At 36.2% G+C, this 24,822-nt stretch overlaps 1 protein-coding gene and 1 long non-coding RNA gene across 5 annotated transcripts in view; one reads left to right on the plus strand and one right to left on the minus strand.

Moving 5' to 3' along the window:
• LOC140333394 (uncharacterized) overlaps positions 1-17,156 on the minus strand; it is a 20,312-nt gene extending 3,156 nt beyond the window's left edge. Inside the window, exons 1-2 of the long non-coding RNA XR_011921348.1 lie at positions 16,829-17,156; positions 2,111-2,226 (exon numbers count right to left, since the gene is read on the minus strand). This is a non-coding gene — a long non-coding RNA (uncharacterized lncRNA). The remainder of the gene's footprint in view (positions 1-2,110; positions 2,227-16,828) is intronic.
• On the plus strand, positions 13,308-24,822 carry TGM1 (transglutaminase 1). 4 transcript variants are annotated; one of them, XM_072415058.1, is made up of 15 exons: positions 13,308-13,323; positions 15,632-15,854; positions 17,164-17,352; positions 17,790-18,008; positions 18,397-18,515; positions 18,658-18,765; positions 19,410-19,584; positions 19,908-20,046; positions 20,129-20,232; positions 20,395-20,483; positions 20,617-20,770; positions 21,268-21,552; positions 22,506-22,666; positions 23,174-23,310; positions 23,588-24,822. In XM_072415058.1, exons 2-15 carry the CDS (start codon positions 15,641-15,643, stop codon positions 23,730-23,732), a joined length of 2,238 nt encoding a protein of 745 aa, XP_072271159.1. In that variant the 5' UTR covers positions 13,308-13,323; positions 15,632-15,640; the 3' UTR covers positions 23,733-24,822. The 4 variants fall into 4 exon arrangements, with proteins under 4 accessions (XP_072271159.1, XP_072271157.1, XP_072271158.1 ...); XM_072415056.1 differs by lacking the exon at positions 13,308-13,323 and adding an exon at positions 14,830-14,963; XM_072415057.1 differs by lacking the exon at positions 13,308-13,323 and adding an exon at positions 15,006-15,110.

The following is a 24,822-nucleotide window of genomic DNA, read 5'->3' on the forward strand; positions in this document are numbered from 1 at the left end:
AAATAAAAATAGATATAGGGAAGTGAATATTATTGGTAAGAGAGTCCTCATGAGTAAAGCTGAAAGAGGGCAGAGTTGATGAGTGTATTTTTGGATTGATACTGTCATCCTATCACCTAGTCCCATGATAGCTATGTCTATGTTTTAGAATGTTATGTAATCCAATTGCTCACTGAGAGAGGGTAAGAAAGGATGAATGGATTGCACATGATGGAGCAAGGGTTTTAGCTTTTTCCTTATGCATTTCTATACAATAATTCTACAACAACAATTTCCTAGATGCTAACATTTTCAGACAAACATTTATTCTAATTTATTCTAATCATATGCTTGCTCAAAGGATGACTCTGTAATCTCTCTAAAGTTCTAATGTGTCCCATATTGCACTTTTTCTTAGGCTGGATTTATACCACTACAGTTCAAGTATGTGAAACATGCTGAACTGCAGCGTTTTCACCCAGCACACACTATTGCCATGAACTGGGTGCATTGAAAAAAATAGATTTCATCTTGTCATTTCATTAAGCCTCTAATTTATAACCCTGCCCAACACACATGGTGAAAATATACATTTTCAGGCTTTGGTTTCACTGGGACAAACTAGGGTGATTTAAAAAAAAAAAAAAAGTGTGCAACTCATTTAACAGTTGCTAACACATTTTTTGCCACATTTTTGGCAGCCTTTTTTACAATGTGTGTGTTTTACCCTGTGGTGAACCCTACCAGTAATCTATATATAATTCAAGGCATCAAAACTAAAGATGTACAAAGTCTTACATTGTTTTTCTCCGGAAAGCAGCCAAAGTCTGAGCATAAAAGTCTGTCTCCTGCCAGCATACAGCTAGAAGGGCACTTTCCCTATATGTGGAAGCAGTGGTCTCATTGCCGTGGTCTGACACGCCTTTCTTCTGAATAATTGCTAGAGCTCTCATATCAGAAGGATGCATTGTTGATTGAACTATATTCATTACATATTTTATTTATTCTATTATTTAATTTAGAGTTACTAAACAAACACATTCCAACTCTAGAGAACAACTGTTACTACATTTATGGCAGTTGTCAGGAAAATTATACCCGTTTTTAATGTTGCAGATGAGCAAATTGATCAAGGAAACCTAAAGCGGAACTAAATTCACCTCCTTTACCAACACCGACATTAACATCCAATCCTTCTCTAAGTTTGGGATATTTGGCCAGGCTGGAATGATAAAACTCCTACATATTTGCATGGAATTTCATTCATTCCCAACATTTATGTCACGTTTGTCAAGTTCACCTGCTCAGCTCAGTGTACGTTCTACAGAACATTGTGGACAGGCATGTCTCTTCTGAAACAGCCAGCTGCAAGCAATATTTTATTTTTAAGTCCTATTTTAACATCGACCATTAAATATTTATTCTGGCTTGACTTTGTTGTGATGTGTCAGATCTCACAAGTTAATGCATATTATGTCCATCAATTGGAAAGGCTGCTAATGCACAAAGATATGCGTATGGAGTATTTTTGGCAGTGTGTTTTGAATGTGCTGGGGTGCCCACTAAAATGTACAACTTTGTAAACATGTTTAGGAGATTTACATATTTTTGAGGTTCTAAAATGTAATATTTTGTTGAGTACAATGCCTATATATAGTTCACATCTCCCTATATGCTAGTAAATGTCACATATGGTATTTTGTAAATTAGAAGAGATGAAATCCAGAACAGTTTTACATCTATATGGTTTATCATAATAAAAGAAATCCTTCCAATTAAACCCATCTGAAACTTTAACATCCCTTGTACAGAGTGGGAGGAACACCGATGTCATCACAGCAGCACTGTCTGTGAACTCTGAAACCTCTGTTGTTACTCAACACTAAAAATAATAAAAAGCCTTTTTTTGGTTTAGGGTGGGGAATCAGTAAATCAGCATTCATAGAATGTGTGCTGTGCCTGGTTCTAACATACCACAATTTCCACTTACTATCAATTATTACATAAATTGTCTTTTTATATTGCGGAGGTCTTCATAAAATATGGATCTAAATAAAACTTAAAGCAAACAGCTTTACATTACATCAGCAATACATTGTTGAAATATGTAAATGTTTCTAGTTTTACTTACAGAAGGAATTATAAATCTGACCACTCCTGATTCATTCGTTCATTGTTTAGAGATTACTTCAAGATTTTGCAATTCTGCATCCTTTATTCATTTTATTGCCACCTAGACATACCTCCCTGGAGATAAGGAAGAGGGAATCTTTTCAGCTCAAAGTATGCAGGCAAATAACACACCACCATTTTGTAGACCATAAAAATTTAATACACAAAAAGATTGGTTAACTACTGAGAAGGAAAGAGACCAAAAAAGGGATAGACCCTCAAGATCAAGGACATTTGGGAGGTAGGCCTAGGTTACCCCATCGTTACTGGACAGAAGTAAAAATGTTAATCCCCTGTCCAATGTGGAGAGACAAAAAGCTTTAAGATTTGATTCATGAAAAGTCATGTATCCCATCTCGGTAAGCAGAATAAGTAAGAATAAGTATAAATATAAGTAAGCAGTGTAAATTACAAATCCTTTAGCAATAACAACCCAAAATGTCAATGTGTTTTAGGATTATTTAGCATTCAGATGTTTGCCTGGAGTTTCAATTTTGAATATTAGCTTTGCCATTTACTTTAAATCACGCTGGAGATTATCCAGATCATCCATGCAAGTCACAATAGACCAGGGGTCGACAAAGATTTATGACCACTAGGCCATTTATGGGGTGGACAGGAGCACACTGGGCCGGACCCCCCAATGGCTCCACCCACCACCAGGGAACGACCCCTGAAGTGAAATCCCTCTCTTCCATATGCATTGTGGAGGAGAGGGATTTACCTTCAGGGAGCTTTCCCTATTTACCGCAGCGGCGTAAGTAGTTCCTAATGTCCCCTAATGCCAGGGGGTGTTAAGCCGGAACGAACTACCAGCTAGGCTGTATCTGGCCTAAAGGCCGGTGTTTGCTGACCCCTGCACTAGACAGAAAGATAGGTGCAGGAAGAATTAAATAGGATAAAACTCTGCAAAAGCCTAATCTGCTGATTATTACTTGGCAAGAGGTATACATGTACTTTTGTAAGTTAAACTATATGAGGGGAGGGGAGAGGGGTATGTTGCAGTCTATTCACTATTCCTATCCAAGAGTAACAATGTTGCGTATGTATACATACAGTACAGTGGGAACTGTGTTACTTACAGGATCTCCGGGTGAAAATGCCTGAAATATAAACAAATTCATCCACCACATCTAAGGACCAGCTTATACATAATAAATTTTAGTTATTGGTTTAGATACACTTTAAATTAGAAACATTTCCAGAGCTCCAATTTTGGGGTCCAAATGAAAGATAAAATGGTAGTACACAAAGGGCACTGCATTAAATTGTGGCCAACAGGAGATTTTTCCCTAACCATACTGATCTATCGTACTCTCAAGAGCACTGGGCTGTTGGGGTCTTCTCATTCCCTAACCATGAATATGTTTGTTTAAACCTATCAGTTAGTTAATTATTTTAAAGCCAGAAAGTTTACGTTTTAGAATATGCAATGGTTAAAGATAAGCGTGTGTCCTTCGGGACTGCCAATGCGAATAGTTTTCTACTATTACATTGGTACTTAAATTGTTTTTTTCACCAATGTAAAGGATTATTATTCCACTGACCACACCAAGGGTGATCTTTACTGATCACCAAATTAAGGAGAACTTTCATCACTGACCACAAATAAGCAAAAGAAACACAGGACCTAAGCTGTCAAAATTATTGATGAATCCTTCAGAGAACATAGAAGGAATGCAGCTCTCCATGTTTATTCATCGTATTCATCAGGTTTTTGTGACAGCCAGACACTGAGTTCTATTATCAGGAGAGTACGGCGCTCTGGATATAGAGCAAAATAGCTTTTATACTGATTTCTGGTTACACAGAGAAAGCCCCATTCACTCAGTGTATCTGCAAGATTTAGCTTACAGCTTGACAGCCCGGGGATATGTTACCTTGTCCTACACTTTATATTTTAAAAACAGTAAAGATACATGCACAGAAAATGAGGTCACCACATAAAAATGCAAAACTGAAAAAAGACAGCACACATGGGTCCACCACCAATCCACTGGAGTTCCACAGCGATAACCGATGTGATGTTTTGGGGATCCAGTGGACCCCTTGTCAAAACCTGCATATAGAACATCATAATAAATAAACTGCAAACCTCAAATAGGTAGATAATTGAAAGACAAGTGGCAGCACGGTGGCTCAGAGCTAGTACTCTAGCCTTTGCAGTGCAAGGTCCCAGGTTTGAATCTCAGCTAGTACACTAACTACATGGAGTTTGCAGGTTTTCCCTTTGCTTGCATGGGTTTCCTCCGGGTACTCAGGTTTTCTCTCACAATCCAAAAACATGCCGTTAGGTTAATTGGCTGGCCCCCAAAAAATTGACCTTAGATTGTGTTAAAGACATATGAGTTTGATAGGGACATTAGATTGTGAGCAGCTAGTGACATTACTATGAACTTGTACAGCGTTGTATATTATGTTGGCACTATATAAATACTGTATATTATTAAATGAACACATGAAGAACACCCCCTATTATATAATTAGGTAATGTCACTTTCAGGGCCCATTCTCAAGTAAAAATTGCATTTCATAGAACATGTAAAGAAAATAACCATAAATGAAGTACATACCTCAGGTGCCTACAATCAGAACAGTAAAGTTTAAAAGGGTCTTTTGGGCACTCAAGCTAGGAATCTGGAATTGCCAACACATTACAAGTAAAAGGAATCTCTCCTCCAGACAAAATTATAGCATGCAAAGAGAGACTCTGCCTCTAACATGAGAGAAATAGAAAATGCCTGGAATGGTAGAACACCTACTCCAACACAGTAGCGTGCAGAAATAAACAATAATGAAAATAACAATCTAAGGAAAAAAGAAAAAAAAGACTACTAAATATAAAACTAAAGGCATGAACATCAACTACAAGTAAAAATACTAAATAAAAAAACTTAAATCAATAAACAAAGGCCCAAAGGTAAAATATCATAGCTAAACACATAATCCTTCAGAGAACATAGAAGGAATGCAGCTCTCCATGTTTATTCATCGTATTCATCAGGTTTTTGTGACAGCCAGACACTGAGTTCTATTATCAGGAGAGTACGGCGCTCTGGATATAGAGCAAAATAGCTTTTATACTGATTTCTGGTTACACAGAGAAAGCCCCACTCACTCAGTGTATCTGCAAGATTTAGCTTACAGCTTGACAGCCCGGGGATATGTTACCTTGTCCTACACTTTATATTTTAAAAACAGTAAAGATACATGCACAGAAAATGAGGTCACCACATAAAAATGCAAAACTGAAAAAAGACAGCACACATGGGTCCACCACCAATCCACTGGAGTTCCACAGCGATAACCGATGTGATGTTTTGGGGATCCAGTGGACCCCTTGTCAAAACCTGCATATAGAACATCATAATAAATAAACTGCAAACCTCAAATAGGTAGATAATTGAAAGACAAGTGGCAGCACGGTGGCTCAGAGCTAGTACTCTAGCCTTTGCAGTGCAAGGTCCCAGGTTTGAATCTCAGCTAGTACACTAACTACATGGAGTTTGCAGGTTTTCCCTTTGCTTGCATGGGTTTCCTCCGGGTACTCAGGTTTTCTCTCACAATCCAAAAACATGCCGTTAGGTTAATTGGCTGGCCCCCAAAAAATTGACCTTAGATTGTGTTAAAGACATATGAGTTTGATAGGGACATTAGATTGTGAGCAGCTAGTGACATTACTATGAACTTGTACAGCGTTGTATATTATGTTGGCACTATATAAATACTGTATATTATTAAATGAACACATGAAGAACACCCCCTATTATATAATTAGGTAATGTCACTTTCAGGGCCCATTCTCAAGTAAAAATTGCATTTCATAGAACATGTAAAGAAAATAACCATAAATGAAGTACATACCTCAGGTGCCTACAATCAGAACAGTAAAGTTTAAAAGGGTCTTTTGGGCACTCAAGCTAGGAATCTGGAATTGCCAACACATTACAAGTAAAAGGAATCTCTCCTCCAGACAAAATTATAGCATGCAAAGAGAGACTCTGCCTCTAACATGAGAGAAATAGAAAATGCCTGGAATGGTAGAACACCTACTCCAACACAGTAGCGTGCAGAATTAAACAATAATGAAAATAACAATCTAAGGAAAAAAGAAAAAAAAGACTACTAAATATAAAACTAAAGGCATGAACATCAACTACAAGTAAAAATACTAAATAAAAAAACTTAAATCAATAAACAAAGGCCCAAAGGTAAAATATCATAGCTAAACACATACCCAATTAGGTAAATTACTACCTGAATGTAATCCTTGAGAAATAAAAGACTAATTGAAGTTCATAATTCTTGTAGCAACCATAAAGTACAAGTTCAAAAATAACTCTTTTTGCAGGGACAAGATTTGATTTTGAGTCCATCCTCATGGGGGTTTTGGACCAAAGTAGACAGCTGATTTGTTCCTGTTAGTTGGTTTGTACAGGTAACTGATCTCGTGTGCAACACTAATGTCACACCTGTTTTTTGAAACAACATTGAAACGTGCCAGCAGTTTTGGCTACCTATATCAATGAGTAAAGGCATTTCAGCAAACAAATACAAAAATACATGTGGCAATTGTAATATACTCACGGGTTATATACCCACCCAGTGTATGGGTACAAAAATTAAGTTAATTAATTAAAAAACTTAATTAATTAAGTACTAGACCTTTTTTTAGATAAAAGTTTAGTGTTTTAGTATATTTCTCCCAAGGATGAGCTCTGACAAGTGAATTGTAAAGATTTGTATACACATATATATGTTTAGATTGCCTTTTAACATCAACATGAGTTCCTTGAGAGAAGATGGATGTTGTTGGGTTGATTATTTGTTGATTATTAGGCATTATTTTTTTTTCTGTGTCTGATTTTTGGACATAACTGCGATACCTAAACTATGGTTTTATCACCTAAATTGCTGCAGGGTTCGGGGGACCCATGTAACATGTCCCAAAGTAAACATTTTTTTAGCATGTTATTTTTCCAAAATTCAACTATAAAATATTGACAGGAAAACACACCTTTAAAGCTGGGGGGGAGCGGTTACAGTAACATACCAATACTTAAATAACAATACATTTTAGCCTCAAGTCAAGTGGTAGTGTTCCTTTTAAATGTCACGCTTACATTCATTCACAAATTATATTTGCACACTATGGGAACATGGGAACACTTGTAGAAGAAAAAAAATGTAATACAAAATATAAATAAATATATATATAAATATATATATATATATATATATATATATATATATATATTAACATGGTTAGAATGTCTTAAAGCTGTATATGCTGTTTATTTAATTAAAAAAAAAACTGTGTGGTGAGTCTTAGGAAGTAGGTTCTTCTCCAGTCATGGGCCCAAGGTGGCCAGAACAAGGGGGGGAACAGTGAACGTGTGGACCTCTCCAGACTCACCAGTACTCAGTTTGGCATGTAACCCTAATAAACTTTCTGATTGATACTGGACTTTGGTGGGGTAGCTTTTATAGTTTTCCAGGTTTGATAACCCAGGATGTATATTCCTTCTACATGAAGTAGACAGGGATTGGGCATTCAGCGTTTGCCGTCCTCTATCCACCTCCACTTTCCAGGCCAGAACATAGCTGCTGTTAAAAAACGTCTAGTTGTCCCCCTGCATGAAACAACATGATTCCTGGTATGATAAGACAAGGAGGTAATGCCTTTACTAGCTGACTCACTGCCTCTGCCCAGCCCAGAACACTGCCATTGTCAAACCTCCCCCAGTGTGATGAAAACAGCATTCATAGCATGCTGTGCTACTTGATGCAGGAAAAGAAAACATGCACGTGGAACATAAAAAAGTGTTGTTATAAGAGTTGTGTTAATACAGTACTGGTTTGGTCTCCGCATGTTTTTCCACTTGAGTCAATAGTGTAGTTATTTTTTCTTTCTTTACATTTCGGGTTCTGTAACTAAGGAACATATTCTCGCATTTCTGGTTGCATTAATATGGCACGGTTTGCATTTTTGCTACGTGTTTCTAGATGCGTCAGTCCAGAACTGATTGTGATGTACACATTTCGGTCAACATGTTTATTTTTAGTTGCTTCATTAGAGCTTGGAATGGGAGAATCAAGGTCCAAAGCAGTTACTTGGAGAAGGCAGGGTATTAAGGCTTGGGTAAAAAAAAAAGTGCGGAGCTTGGAATGTTATATTGTTCATATCAGTGCTAAAGTCATCTTCAGCAGGTGCCGCCTTCTTCCTGATGAGGAACATTAACCAAAGTGTCAAGCTGAAGTGCTGAATGAGATCTGCTAAAAGAGCACGTGTACCTCTGTCCACCCACCTTTGCAATAATAAACTAAAAGTATTTTTTGCTGGCCAGCTGATATATCTGCTGGGACATTTTTTTATGGAGAGAACTTTACTTTAAAAGTCTATTCATAAACTCTTTAGGGTGATTGCCATATCTCTTTGCTTGCTGAATGTAGTGCAGGGACACACTGGGGATCCTTACCTTCTATTGTCCAATCCTGAAGTTTTGATTTCTCTGCACCCAGCAATGGGCTGCCCTCAGATGCACATGTAGTAATTGATATGTGCATATGATTTTGTATATGATATTGAATATATATATATATATATATATATATATATATATGTATAGCAGCATTGTATTTACAAACAGGGGGTCCAAATCCTAAATTTACATAGAACTTCAGTAAAAGTTATGATAGGAGAAGTGACAAGGACCTTGTTCAGATGAGTTTACAATCTAATATTTCCTTTCAGTTATTTTGTTGCACAGTGGTATTTTTTTTTTCATTTCATTCAAAAGTGAGTACTTGTTAGCTTAGGTTACATTTCACTGTAAATTCAGCTATCCATACAACAAACTTTTGATGGATACTACCTGTGTGAGTAAGCTTCCTGAAAGAGGATTCTATAATGACATCTGAGACCAGAAAAAATGTAGTGGTATCTAGCTGTGTCATTAGAAATAATAAATCCATGCAGCAGGAGTAATTTACGTCATAATGTTGTGTACACAGACGTAAAGCTCCAGGCTGAGAACACTGAAGGAATGCTGTATTGCTCTCTATATTTGATGACACACGTAACCTCAGCAAACCCTTTCTAATCATCACATTAACTTGTTAAGGAAGGTAATGTGCCTCAATCATAGGATAAAACAGGAAATGCAAAAAAGGCACTGCACCCCATGAGTCACACATACCTGTCGAAAACTTCTATAATTACATTTCTTAGAGTAGAAATAATTTCCCACAAATTTATATTTTTATATATTTACCTTCTATCTCTTCAGGCAATATTTTAGCACATATTTCAAGTAAAACTTGCTGGAGTAGTTGCAGATAATTTAAATATGTACAGATTTACTCACTTTTTATGTTGAGTAATATCAGAAAGCACTGAAGATTGTCGGTCTATACCTTTGTATGGGATAATATGTTCCCTGCTATAAAATATTATGGAATTAGGAGTGAACAGTAGATGGCTACAGCTATAGAGGTCCCTGAAATTATAAATAAATACTAATATTTTTTAGAGTTTATGACAGGTGTACTTTACTTCCCATATAGTTTGATGGTTGGACTGAAAAACGCTGACGGCCACAACCAACTCAGTCAGGTAGACAATAAAAGACCCAGAGTGGGGCGGACATATAGCGATACCTGGTGAACCTGGAAACAGAACTTTCCAGTGGTGACACAACACCTGCACCAACCTCTAATTACGCCGCCGATTTTCGGAAAAGTTTAATCTAAAAGTAGTGTGAGAGATTTTACTTAGTTGTGAGCAGGGATGAAAATGGTCTGTTCCAGTTTGACAGTTTTTTTAAATTCTTTTAAACAGCACACTCAGACCATGATATTTGGACAGATATGTGTTACAGTCACTTTATAGCGGGTGTCAAATAAACAGACATCTAACCTATGTATGGGGTACAAACAACTCCCTCATATTACTATAGGCTTTGCAAAAAAGATGATTGTAAGGAAAAAAGAAAACAGCAGGGGATTTTGATTGGCTTAAGTGTTTAATAAGTTATTATTTTAAGGGTAAACAATAAAACATAAGTGAGAATAACAAAAAAATGTTCCACTAGTCAGGTGGTACTACAATCCAAAATGTCCTTTTTTAACCGCTAGTGTTTGTACAGTTCTTAGGACTTCGTGCTAGACAAAAAACAACTGCCTACTTCATTATATATGGTGGAACGATGTAAAGTAAAGATTTAACTGAATCCTGAAACCCGACACGTTTCGCCAGGTTAGGCTTTCGCCAGGTTAGGCCAGGTTACTTTTTACTGTGCAAAAAGTATATGTATTACACGTTGATAGGATAAATAATATATTCTAGCAAATGCATCCTAAATATATATATATATATGGATAGATAGCTTAACATTTATCAGATATGAAAAGCATGTGCAATATAACTGTAGTTATAGTGCGGTTAGCAGAAAACACACCAATATATACATACACATTTTGAAAAACATATAGATATCTGAAAGTAATAAATAAAATAATAGGTAAAAAGTACATAGCATGTTATTAAACGTGTTCTGCTAATGTGAATTTAGGATAATATACATATGTATGTATATGATAATATACATATGTCAATTTCATAGTAAAACTAGATAGGTGTTGAGAGGGTAGGTTATAAACTAAGGTGGTTTAGAGTCACACACTGATATAACAATATATAGATCCTTTAGAGATGAACAATTAAATGGCAGGTTGAAACCTACCAGTACAGGTGTTCCAAGGTCCTAGATTGGGGTCTATCACCAGATAGCAAAAAAGGAATCATGCTTTGTGTTATACAAATTAGAGGTTGACTATCTTTTTTCTTAAGGTTCATACAGAAGTCCAATGGACATCAGAGAATTGTCTGAAACTTTCATGATCGTTTCCAGTGACAGATGAAAGAATAAGCGTTGTACATACAGTGCCATTCTGTTCTATTGGAGAGGGAAGGGGGGAGGATGAGCAAGTAGTACTTGCTAAGCTCCCCTCTATATGAGTGAACGACTGTTGTTCCCAATCGGTTATTCATCAATCCACCATGGAGAAGTGATGAATGACATTGGGGGACCGCTGTACACGTGTCAAATTTTTGCCCAACACAAGAAGACTGTTCATCTTTAACAATTATGATGTGACGTGCGTTCATAGCTTTATATATTGGCTTATACATGTTGGTTGCAAAGTTTATGACGAATAAAATAATGCTTTTGTAAGTCACAGAGATTTACTGGCAAGTAAAATGAAATAGCTGCTTTTGAGAACCCAACCATCTTTACCTATGAAACATTTGTTTACCTAAAAATAAAAACCCTCTTTAAATGTACAGTATAAAATATCATGTATGTAGACATTTGTAACTTTTTTGGTCTAATTAAAAAGCAGTGAATCTGACATTCCCTGAAACATTCCCTAATGGAGAATCAGTTACTGATTAAAACATGGATCTAGAGTATTCTCCACGATTGATTGTTTAGGAGAATGTCAGATTTGCTGCTTTTTAAATAGACCCCAAACAGTTACAAGTACAGTTAATGATATTTAAAAAGAACAGAAAACAATGAAATATTAGAAAATTAGTATTTGCTTCTGGAAATGGATAATATGGAACCAAGAAAAACGGTGCAACCATGTTTCTGCATAAACAGATAAAAAGCAGGGGCCATAATAAACAGGTTAAAATATATGTAAATGTTATAGTGATATAAAATATTATTGTTAAAACATAATACGTTCATGATGTTTATGATGTCTAAAAGTCAAAACTGGACTGCTTTAGTGACTGTAAGCTATTGGTTTATAAAGAAACCTACAGAACTATAAAAAAAAGTCTTTAGTAAGACTTACAATAATATCAGTACAATGAATAGACTAGGTTGCCATTTTTGTATAAGACATGGCCTTTGGCAAGTGGTGTTATAACACTATTTACTGCACAATGTTTGGCTTTGAAATACAATTTAGCTTACATAAAAGAATACTACTAAACACTCCTGGCTGTATAATGTAAAACAATAGACAACCATGATAAATTACCTCCATGGTATACCAGTGAAAACATTTCCAGTACTCCATAACACTGAACTGTTACTGGCTTTGCCTTATACACTAACATATTTTCAGCTGCACAATTGTGATGGTATACAGTATATGATACACTACCTGTCTAGTCCATAAGATTTTGCGCAAAGCCACTTGTTCTGTATTAAGCCTCATATTTCACAAAACTTTGTATTTACCTTTATTGGGTATTACGAGCCACCTTTTGAAACAATATTACACCTAGATGTAAACTGTAACAAAACTGCAATGTGTAGAGCAGGGGTGTCAAACTCATATACACAGTGGTCCAAAATTAAAAACTTAGACAAAGTCGCGGGCCAAACTTGAAGTTTATTGGAAAAATTAAGGACGTTTTTCCTTCTCATTAGATTTAAAACCTTTTCATATGGAAACAAAGAGGTTTTGCTTAACATTCAATCTGGAACAAGCCTATAACAGAGAAATAGCACCGCTACTACAGTTCCCTGCGTCTATAAAACAGTCCAATGCGGGGCCACGCAAAAGCAGAGAGGCCGCTGGTCTATAGACGTGAGTGATACTGGGAATTGTAGTAGCGGCGCTATATCAATTCAGCGGCGAGTCAGGTGCAATTGATATTTAGAATTCCTTTGGGGGCCAAAGTTTGACACCCCTGGTGTAGAGCAAAAAATTAGGTTAATGTTGTCAGTCTTCTAGCTGATATTACCAGAAGACAAATCTCAAACAGTGTCACCCCTAAAAAAGGTGCACAATATTTGAACTGTCTAGGCACACAAGTACACGTAAGCTGCGTGACCTAAGTGTAATTATTTATGATGCAATAAAAATGCTTTTTGTACCAAAGATGTAAGATGCAGGCAGACAAGTGTCAGGTATAAGGAAAAAGGTAAGGTGTGTAATACACAGGCATGTTTGTGGAGGCCCTCCTATGGGTGTGAGATGATGAGCACTGACACATTCCAAGGATTCCTATTCTGGCATAGTATGACATGGGAAGGGCTCCCAAATGGGGTGTGGATAATCTTAGTACAACCCCAGGATTTATAGACACCCCCACGGCATAAATCACACTGAGAGGATCTGCTATTATACAGATAGTGGCTGATACAGGTTAGTGCCTCATTTATTACCTACTGTGCTTTGAAATTCTATAATTGAATCCCTTTGTAAGTATGTTACTTGTAGAAAAAAACTTAAAACATTTAAAAAAGGATAGACAGATAGAGGTATGCAAAAGATTTAGTTATAATACCTGAAAAAAGTAAGAAAGAAAGGACTGTAGTACATAGGGCACAGAATGAACACTACTATGGATTCTTTTATGATGAGGTCTTTGCTATACAATCACTCAGTGAAACTTATTCCTGCTCATATTGTTCTGCTTATGGAAGGAAATTGAGGGAATTATTTCTACTTTTCTTTTTCAGGATTGTATAGAAATAGTAAAGCCTAGAATTTATGTGTTGTTGGCTGTAGTGCTAGACTTTGATTTTAAGCTGTGTATTTTTTAGTTGTCATTTCTTTCATTTATAAAACCCACAAGTTACTATTTTCTAGAAATGAGAAGGTAGATTTCTATGTCAACGTAATAATTACTGTTTGACTATTTTGGTGGATTAGTTTTTTAGAACTGCTTGATTTCTTTCTGGTTAGGAGAGATGATAGTCACTTGTCATCCTTCTTCCACAATGCGGCATTTGTGAAGAAGTGTTTATTATGTAGGAAAGTTAAACGGGCTTTAGTACATTGTAAGTGCTGTCATTCAGAAATCTGCATATATCGTGGTGCCTTGGTCTACATGTGAGTCTATATAAATTGTACAGTAAGGCAATTTCATACTCATGGGTGTTGATTTATATTTTTCACCAAAGATTTCCACAACTTTCACGCGAGATCCGAGGCACTCAAGATGTTACAATGGATTTTTTTGGCAAAAAAAAGTTGTGCAATTTTTGTGTGAAAACCTTTATCAACAGACCCTTATATGTCTTAAGTACCTAAAAAAATATTCACTACCAGCTAAATAAAACTAAATAATTTTTTTAGTATTTTCAATTATCTTCATTTTTAAAAAAGTTTTCAAGGGTAGTGACCTTTTTTGTCTGTGTTCCTTTAAGAACAGTTCTCTTCCCTATTCTGTCATTGATGAACAACAGGAACCTGCTAATTAATCTTTATCTGTATGGTGTCCCTATTTAGAGATTTACCCTCACGGCCAACTTTTTGATTTTGTGATCCATCAAATTGGTCATCAGGATAATTAGAGAGATTGAATCTCTCTAGCAGGAACACAGCAATAAGAACTCTATTGCTGTTAACTTTACATCCCTACTTTATCCAAAACAAGAATAATAAATAAATATCATAGCAGATTATGTGTATATTAGTTATTAGGTATTAGATGTGTATATTAGTTGATAAGTCCTCTGCTGCCTGTGGTTATGGTATATATTTGTTCACATTTTTGGGTTTTTTTTCTTTTAAAGTTTGCTCTGGAACATATTGACAGCTGTACACTGTGCTCATAGATGGGAATGTGGAGTTGGCAGTTTGTACAGCGTTCTGGGTGTCAAAGGACGCTGTGCTGACTGCTTGATAGATGTGTGAGTAGAGGTTAAGGCGGCTTACAGATGGAGGGTGTGGTTAGTTTTTGGCTAAACATCCTCCTTAATTTCATTGCTTTTTTTGGTTTCTGTACTGGGAGGTTCTGCAGAAGATATCAGAAGTTACTTGTGAAGAATGAATACATGGTGGGTGTTACAAAATAGGAGGAAGAAAGTTCATGATAACAGCAAGGGAGGAGTGGGGTCTACAGGATATGACCGCTTGCAATATATGGGGCTGCTATAGATCATTGTTGCTGCCATCCAGAATTTCCAGCACTGCTTTCAATTCTTGTAAGAATCATTGAAAACAGGAAACTAGTTAGACACAGTTATTTCTGATAACGACTGAGTTTGTTATGCTTTTTTTTTTACTTTAGATAACTGTATTTATTCACATATGCTCAGAGACCTTTTTGTGTAGACATGGTCAAGTCCGCTTGATACTAATTAACACTAAACTGCTTTTCTGGTTTGGAGCTACACTGCTTTTTTCAATTAGCATTGTTAGAGCCTTGCAATTTTAGGATTTATGGGACATTTTCTGACATGACTGCTAATACTGCCCTTTTCAAAGACAGCTCATCTAACCTGAGTACCTATTAGTCATGATATGACAAGTTCAAGTTCTGTGTACCTAATATACACAGTAATAATAAACATAACACAGTAACACAGTAATAATAAATAGAGCTGAAAGGTACCAACGTAGGGATGATAAAAAATACAAAAGTCTCAGGGACAAATTCTTAGATGTATTCTGAATTTAAATGCTGTTACTGTTTCTCATCCATGTTTTGTTTTTTTCTCTGTAGACATAAAACATGTCCCGTGGATCAGAAAGAAAGAAGTCATGGTGGCTGAGTTGCTGTTCATGTTGCTCAAGTACTAGAGAAGATGTAGAAGTATATGGAAGAACACCAGGAGATAGACCTGGAGGAGACAGGGATACAGGAGGAAACAGAAATACAGATGGACCTGACAGGGACCGTGATAACAAACCAGGAAGCAATCTAGATGACCTGCCTATATCTGCAGGTGAGCACTGTTCACAACTCTCTCTTAGCTTCTCTTTTGCTTTATTTTCTGTAAATACACCCTGTTGCATTACTCAAGAGGAATAAGAAACAAAATACTTAAAAGCTGGACTCAAGTCAAACAGCTAAATACATATTTGCTGTTTTTGCTGCCAAATAACTTGTATTTCTAACATCACAGTCCCAAAAGTTACATCTAGTGCCGTGTCCTGACTTGTCATACTGCTATTAAAAAGGACAAGTAAATCACGTCCCTGCCCTTTCCTCTCTAACAACACAAGACAGTGGAGGAGCAGCAAAAAAACAAAAAGCTAATTTTTCAACTTTCTCTTCCTCTCATGTTCTTTGCATCCATATGTGCATGCAGGACATTAACTGCTGTAGTACTGTACACAGGATTACAAGAATCTGAAATGTGTTAAAATTCAGGTATTTACACCAGTTATAGTTTTTATATTTGCCTGATGTTTAAATATAATCATAGATTCAATAAAATATTAAATTGCATGTATACTTGCAACTAGCCGATGTACCTAAATCTGTGCTGTAATCTACTGGACACTGTGTGCTCAGAATGGAAGAGGGAATGTCCAGACAGATTCTGCTGTATTGCATAGTACAGTCTATCTAATAAATGAGGCTTGCTGGCAGAAGAAGAGAGCAGATCAAATATTTAATAAGTGTTCGGTTGCTTCCTCATTTTCCACTTAAATTCTGTAATATGTAATGGATCAGGCTGTATTTATCAGCTGCAATGTAGACTGTAGTGCACGTAAACTGTGCTGGGTAGTCAGGATTGCAAGATTTGTAAGATGTTGGGACAGTGATGCAAATCCTCAAGCAAGTAAAACAAGTACACATATATACTTTCCAACTGTGTGTTTAGCTTTTTGCCTGAAATTCAGTTTTAAATTGAATTTAACTCTAACATCTTTTTTACGTTCTATTAAATACACAGTTAATGTAAAAAAATACCTGTTGGTCACTCAAAAAATCCGGTGAGTTGAAGGCTTTCTGTGATGTGCTGACTGTTACCAATTACATTGATTCAAAATCCCTGTGTGACCTCCAAAACATCCTCATGTTATGAAGAAGAGTAGACAGTGTTGTTCTGTAGTCCTAATACATCCTGCCTGCTTGGTGACAATGCTTACCCTCCACTGGTACAGTAGTCAGTGAGTGTTGTCACCCTAGAACAGAAAGTTTTTGTGCATGATGCCACGTATATATTTCTTATTTCTGCTTTCTTGCTTTAATAACGCTGTTTAGCACCGCCATGTTAAGACCTATCACCTTTTTTATATTTCCAGGAGGACCACTGAAAATTCAGAAAGTGGATCTTCTCAAATCGCGGACTGGAGAAAATCGACGATCCCATCACACTGATGAATATGAATATGATGATTTAATTATAAGAAGAGGACAGCCATTCCAGATCTGTGTCACATTCCAAAAAGAGTTTGGCAGGAATGACCAGATTTGCATCTTGCTTCAACAAGGTTAGTGAGAGAAATGTGATGACATTCTTTCAATCTGCATCAGATAATGAAATGTGTATTGTTACAGGAAGTTCACAAACCATTTCATCAGAGATAATGATGGGAAGAAATGTAGAAGTTATTTTGTTAGTTTCCACTAGTGTTGTATAGAAAAACAAATGCTTTTCTACAATATATAAAAACTACATTCTTGTTTATGACTCCACTTGGGTTACATTAGGACAATGTAACTGACATTCTTTTCAGTTAGATTAACTGACCTAGAAATAAGAATAAATAAGTAATGTTTATTATTTCTAAATGATTTATTTTTTTTTATTTATTTATATATTATTTTTTGTTTAAATTATAGGTACAGTGTTTTCTTGTTGCTTATCTGTGTCCTTGCAGTATACATTTCTGTTTCGTCACAGTTGTTGTCCCCCTTACCATTGCAGGAAACTCCCAGGCAATTACCTTACCCCTGGTAAAGGAGTTTGATGAAGGAAACTGGGGATGTCAACTGGCAGAAGCCAGTGGACAGAACGCCGTTTTCTGGGTGAACACTTCAGCCCAGGCTCCTGTTGGAAAATACCTGCTCAGTGTGAAAAGTAGTGGAGGAATATGCAGTGACGCTAGCCTGAAGGTTTACATACTGTTTAATCCTTGGTGTAAATGTGAGTATACAAAACTTTCCATATCAATCAACTATTTTATAAGTGAATCCGTATTTCATGGAGATTACAGAGCAGTTGTGCCACCTGTTAGCTGCTGACCTACACCATGAGAATGTTAAAATGATAAGCAATGGCAGGTGGCTACAGACAACTGCTCGATCCTGCAGATGTTTGCAGTAGATCCCAAGTTCTCAAAAGCTAAGAGTCTGCTAGTTGTAGGTCTCCTAATTCCACAACTTCTAAACAATACCACTGATTGTCAGCCCTTTGTCAACTGCTAGAGCAAATTGTTCTACAGCGGTATTTGCCGTAGTTTACAACCCTCGATGTGACCTTACTTTTTAGGTAAGAACAACTGTTTAAAATTACCTGTGCTCTTTACTTCTAGTGGATTCTGTATTCCTGGATAATGACGCATGGAGACAGGAATATGTTCTCAATGAATATGGAAAAATTTACTATGGTACAGAACATCAAATTGGTGAACGTTCATGGAACTATGGACAGGTATGATTATGGAAAGTCTATCATGTAAAACATTTATGCACTCCAACATATTTTCTCCTAAATTGATCATACTCAAGTCTGTGTCATTGGTAATACCATGTAAACTTTCTTTGTTTGACTTTTGACATTTGATGTTTGACAGTTCGATAAAGGAGTTCTGGATTCTGTTATGTACATACTGGACCGTGGTGGTATTGCACCTGCATCAAGAGGAGATCCCATAAGTGTCTCTCGATGCATTTCTGCTTTGGTAAGTCCTATTCATTACGTAATTTAAAGACTAAAAGAAAAAGAAACATTGAAAGGTGATTGATTCTCCAATATTTTCTAATATCTGTTTATTGGCTAACAACAAATGGCCTGCAACAAGAGTTCTTATTGTGACCACGTAGTTACCTTACAGTGACCAAATTCTTTTCTGGATTTCTTTACCTAAGAATTAGCAATTACAGATAAAAGTCATAGGTTTAAGGTACAACACAGCATGTAGCTCAGCTTATTACTGAACTTTAAACAAAGTCATGGCCATAAGCTGCAGAGAGCAAGCTGCGGCTGATGTCAGTATAAAAATTGTATGCTTGATTCTTGGCTTAAAATGTTGACTGACAAATGTGCCCCAACTTCTGCCAAATGTTGAATAATATGGACCTATTCACTCAAATCCACCTAGTATTGTGCTTAGCTGTACAAAACCCTTTAGTTGGATCATTAACATTCCCAAATCTCAATGACGTATTGACATTATCTAGAGCCATATTAACATTTTTTTATTTGCTTGTTGCTGTGTGTTAGAATAGAACATCAATAGGCAAAGTATTACACACATTGTCATCCTATTCTGTTATCAGTTTAAGGTCTTTAGAATAATAAACATCATTGTTGTTCTTTTATTAGGTAAATTCTATGGATGACAATGGAGTTGTTGCTGGAAGCTGGTCTGGTGAATATGCTGATGGTGTGAATCCAGTTTCCTGGGTTGGCAGTGTGGATATTCTGCTCCGATACCACCAATCTGGGACCTCTGTGAAATATGGACAGTGCTGGGTATTTGCAGCTGTCACCACTACAGGTAATGAATTGTATTAATAAATCTTTTAGACATATGGGCTGTTAGAAGTTATATTACAGCAAGTACTTTACCACCAGTCTTTGGAATGGAATACCATTTTTCCTAAGGTATAAGAACAAGTGTTCTTTGTGGGAATGTGGGGCTCACCTAGTTAAATTTAAACACCCATAGTAGGTTATGTGTGGCACAAGGATTGGAAAAAAAAAGTAATGAGGTGGCTATGTTGGCTGCAGTTTGCCTTATAGGAGTTAGGAATGTTGAGCCTGGCATAGTTGCCGGGAGTAGGGTAACCTTTACTTATCATACCATTTTATTTACTTTAGTGCTACGCTGCATTGGAATCCCTGGACGTACCATCACCAATTTTGCCTCTGCTCATGACACTGATGGCAACTTAATATTTGATGTGTATTTTGATGAAAATATGAAGCCAATAGAAGACAAAAACAGTGATTCAGTCTGGTAAGTGATAGACAAAAATGTATAGATTTCGATATGCATGTTAAGTGCTTGGTAAATAATAATTTATGCATTTTTATTTTAGGAATTATCATTGCTGGAATGACTGTTGGATGAGACGTCCAGACCTGCCTGCAGGGTACGATGGATGGCAGGCCATTGATGCCACTCCTCAAGAGACCAGCAATGGTAATGCATGTCATTTTTGTTTGCATATCTCCTGTTTTTACCTGCTTTTTATTTTCTAGAGATTTTTTTATTTTATTTTGCAGTAATATTGAAATATTGCCTTTTCTCAACTTTGGTTCTATGGTTTAAAATCATTTACCTTTATATATTTTCTTTATTCAGGTGTATACTGCTGTGGTCCATCTCCTCTTTTGGCCATAAAGAATGGCTTAGTGAATATTAAATATGATACTGGATTCATCTTTGCTGAGGTAATTTGAGTTATGTATGGCACAATCACAATGATTGCACTATATAGGCATTGTAACCAGTATGTTGGTACTTAGTACATCACTGATCATAGTATGGGTAAGTGGACTACAATGAATTTTGTATTTCATGCAGGTAAACAGTGACAAGGTGTTCTACCAACGACAGCCAAATGGCAAGTTTAAGAAGGTCCATGTGGAGGAACGTGCTGTGGGACACCATATCAGCACCAAAGCTGTAGGATCAAATGCAAGAGAGGACATCACTTACCTGTACAAGCATCCAGAAGGTACTACAATTATCCAAGTCATTTTTGTATTTCTAGCTATGTGTAGAATAGCACAAATTGGACTGGCTATATTTATAATAGGATCAATCTTCTATATCAATGGGAAATGCATCAAGAATGTTTAGATTATATACAATCGTAAATATAAGTGTGGGACAGTTAAAATTGCAGGAGGGCAATTCCTACTTCCTGAAATTATACAACTTCAGGATTAAAATCTGTGGCTTGTATATGCATTCTTTGTGGATCTTTTTCTCAAGAATAGCACAGCCAAAGGCTCATGTTAATGCAGCCAAAAAAGACATTGGTTTTAATATATGGTCACAATAGACACTAATGTGCCTTAGAATTAGGTTTGTATAATAAATATTATATATTGCAATATTCTCCAGTACAGTATATTCAATTTAAATGTCTAATTCCATTCCTATAGGACTTATATTTTGTATTCCAAACTTTTGGAATATGTTTAGCTAAGCATACCTTTTCATCATCAGGCTCTGCTGCAGAACGTGAAGCCGTGCGCACAGCTGCGAAGTATGGCAACAAGCCTCTGGCAGAAGTTGACACAGAGGAAATATGTGATGTTTCCCTTAGCATTGATTCACAAGATGGAATCAATATGGGCAGTGACATCAATGTCCGTATCTTGCTGAAAAATGGCAGCAGTAGTCCACGGTCGGTGTCCTTATCCATGGCTGTCGCAGTTATGTTCTATAACGGTGTCTGCAAAGAGTCATTTAAGAATGAAACCTGCAATGTAACTCTGAGCCCTGGAGAAAGTAAGTTAGACTGTGCTATTTTTACCAATGTTTAGCAATTTAAATACTGAAATGGTTATAGACATGAAAGAAGTAGAAAGTAATGACAGAATGAGGAAACTGAGGAGAGGAAGCATGGATAAACAAGGTCAGCAGTTCAATAGTTTACAAAGCCAACAGACTAGTCTAGGAACTCAAGCCTAATTCTAATACATTAAATCTTTGGGAGATGGAAGAATCCATTAGGTAGTCTAACTGTTCAACATCTATCAATAGCTACGTAATAACCCCCCCCCCCTTTCCTCCTTAATTCTCCCCTTTCCTGTAATTGAACTTATTCTCCCACCTACTGTCCCACCAGTATACTTTGTGATCCTTTATATTAACTGCTTTGATAATTCTGACTCTTTATAAAAGCTACACTTTAGGGGTGAAGACCACAAATAGGTCGCAGTATAGGTAGTCACATGCAGACTAATGAAATACCCAACAGTAAATTCCCAAAGTATTACCACATCTAATACAAATGGCATGAATGCCCTTCCTGTGAATTAATGTCTATCATCAATGCTTAGTCATCAACTTGTAATATACTACTAATATGTCTGCTATTTTAATAGCATGAGATCGGCACATGCTCTAAATATTCTAACATTTTATGTTTGCTTCCTGCATGTTCAAATTATTTCCAAAATCTAAAGCAAACCAGACTAATAGTCGGAGAGAGATGGACAATTATTGTCTCTGCCAGAACCTACGTATTAGACTAGAGTAGACTAAAGCAATGGTTTCCATAGGATTATTATGATAGTTTATTAATTATGTAAAAACGTATTTTTAATGTGTATTGAAAAACATTTCATGCCTATGACTGTTTTTATTGGAACTTATAGTTAAATAAAAGCAAAATAAAAAAAATCCAGTTTTGATTATAAAACAGATTTCTAACATCCTCCCTTGCGTCCCCTGCACAGCTAAGGCGGTTGGAATGCTGATACCTTACAGCGAGTATCGTACACAGTTGGTGGATCAGTCCGCCATGATGTTAACAGTGTCTGGAATTGTGAAAGAAAATGGACAGAAATTGGCAAAACAACACACCTTTAGAGCACGAACCCCAGATCTCGTCATTAAGGTAATAAAACATTCTGAATTACTTTTGGCTTGGTTTGTGCTTTTGTTTCTAAGCTCTAAATTCTAATGAATTTGCTTGAAGAATATACAGATAGTAGGTGTTAGTCACATTTATCTGGATATGTTCTTTGATCCTGAAATCTATGTTCTTTGATCCTGAAACTGATAGTCATCCATAAAAAGCTACTTTGATAATAATTCAAAACACGCTCAACATTGGAGAAAAAAAATCCTGTTAACTGTTTTGTCACTTGACAAGTTTAGTTCCACTAAACTACAAAGAAGGCATCTTTGAAATAATATTTTTGGTGGACATAAAATGAGTATGATCTATTCCTGTCAACTCTCTGTATTGAAAGTTGAAAACAAAAAGACCCAATGGATCCTCAAGTGAGGGCGGAATCTTTTTTTTACAAAAACGTAACTATCAATGTGAGAATACTGCTATAAGTTTAGTTTATTTTACATTTACAATACATAATATTATATTATTATATTGCTATTACAGGTGCATGGTGATCCTGTGGTGGGCCAACAGATTGTAGCAGAAATCATATTCCAGAACCCTCTTCAGACAACATTGCACAATGCTTGCTTCCACGTAGAAGGGCCTGGTCTTCAAAGGCCGAAAGTTGTACAAGTTGGGTAAGTAAACTCTCTCTTTTCCAGTTCTTATTAGTTGTTGTAATGGTATTCATTCAAATTTTTTTAATAAGGCACTATCTCTCCTTTTGAAATACATTATTGCCACTGATCTTTAATTTAGCTTTACAAAATGTAATAAAATATAAACCCTTCTCTATATATCTAGTACCAACTCCAATTTTAAAGACATACAACAATCAAAAGTTATTGCTAAAACTCCACAGCACTGTAACAAAATTTCTAGTTGCTAAAACTTTTCATATTTTCTTCTCTACAGAGACATTGGGCCTTTGAAAACAGTCTCTATCACAGAACGCTTCACACCTCGGCGCCCCGGAGTGCGTCAGCTTGTGGCTAGTTTGGAAAGTAATGAGATGAGTCAAGTACATGGAGTTACTGAAATCACCGTGCGAGACAAGTAATTTATTGGCTTAGGAGAAAGACTGGTTTACTCGTTCAGTATTATTGGATGATATTGGAACATACCAAAGACTTTACTCTGAAAAGAAAGAAAAGAAATCAGTCTGTAGTAACCCAAGGCATCCCAAAAAAATCACCGTTATATCGAAGAGCCTTGCCATCTCACAACCTAACAAGACAACTGGATATAAGCCCAGTCCTAAAGGAATGCATGGCTTGCAAGTCTGCTATTTTTGGACAGCACTAGATGAACACTATCTCCATGATTGCCATAAGCAATGTAATCCACATTAACTGTTGCTCTTAACCACTCATGAATAAGTTGTACCAATCATGACAATCTTTCACATATTGGAAAGCTGTCATATGCTCTACAATTAAATTATACATTTAGTATTTTATTTGTAGAGATTGATACTTGCTGCTACTGACCTATTTTGAAGATTTTTGGCAAATGAAAATGATTTCTAAAACCAAAGACCACTTGTAGCATAATCATATGTCACATTTTACACCATATAGCAGAAGTTTCATACAAACATACTTACAAATGGAAGCATTTGCAGGAATTTTTAACTGTGAACCCTAATAAGTTAATTTTGAGTATTGTATATATGGATACATTATAAAGAAGACTGTGTTATTAATATTATACCAGTAAAGAAACAAGTAAATGTGAACAACACATGAAACATGTTGCATTAGTGCTGCAAAATTCTCAGTATGCCTTATACAATCACCATGCCGTCCATGTTTCACTGCATGGGTAACCCTTCTGTAGAAAAAAATGTTTGCTGGTTTTCATACAAAAATATCCTCCACAGACAGATGTGCTTTTGTCATAATGAAGGTAACATGCCTAAGAATGTAAGTGATCACTGCTTTGTATACGTATACATAATCTGTATAGGTATATGTATTATATGTATATGTATATGAATAGTAACCAGTACACTGGTCTCTCCAACAAGCTGTCCTGTGACTCATGGGCACACAAACTGTGATCACAACAAGCACTGGATTTTTATGTGCAATTTTTATTTCTTAATTTTATTTTATTGTTTCAATAAATATTTTATATTATTCATGAAA

Source organism: Pyxicephalus adspersus, chromosome 6, assembly GCF_032062135.1.
Source record: "Pyxicephalus adspersus chromosome 6, UCB_Pads_2.0, whole genome shotgun sequence".
NCBI classification, from domain to species: domain Eukaryota; kingdom Metazoa; phylum Chordata; class Amphibia; order Anura; family Pyxicephalidae; genus Pyxicephalus; species Pyxicephalus adspersus.

Bases quoted from the DNA above. Each gene is read 5' to 3' on its own strand.
- TGM1 (XM_072415058.1), top strand. From the start codon at position 15,641: ATGTCCCGTGGATCAGAAAGAAAGAAGTCATGGTGGCTGAGTTGCTGT. The intron at 18,516-18,657 runs GTATGATTATGG...GATGTTTGACAG, and splicing joins GTTCATGGAACTATGGACAG to TTCGATAAAGGAGTTCTGGA. The intron at 20,771-21,267 runs GTACTACAATTA...TTTCATCATCAG, and splicing joins CCTGTACAAGCATCCAGAAG to GCTCTGCTGCAGAACGTGAA.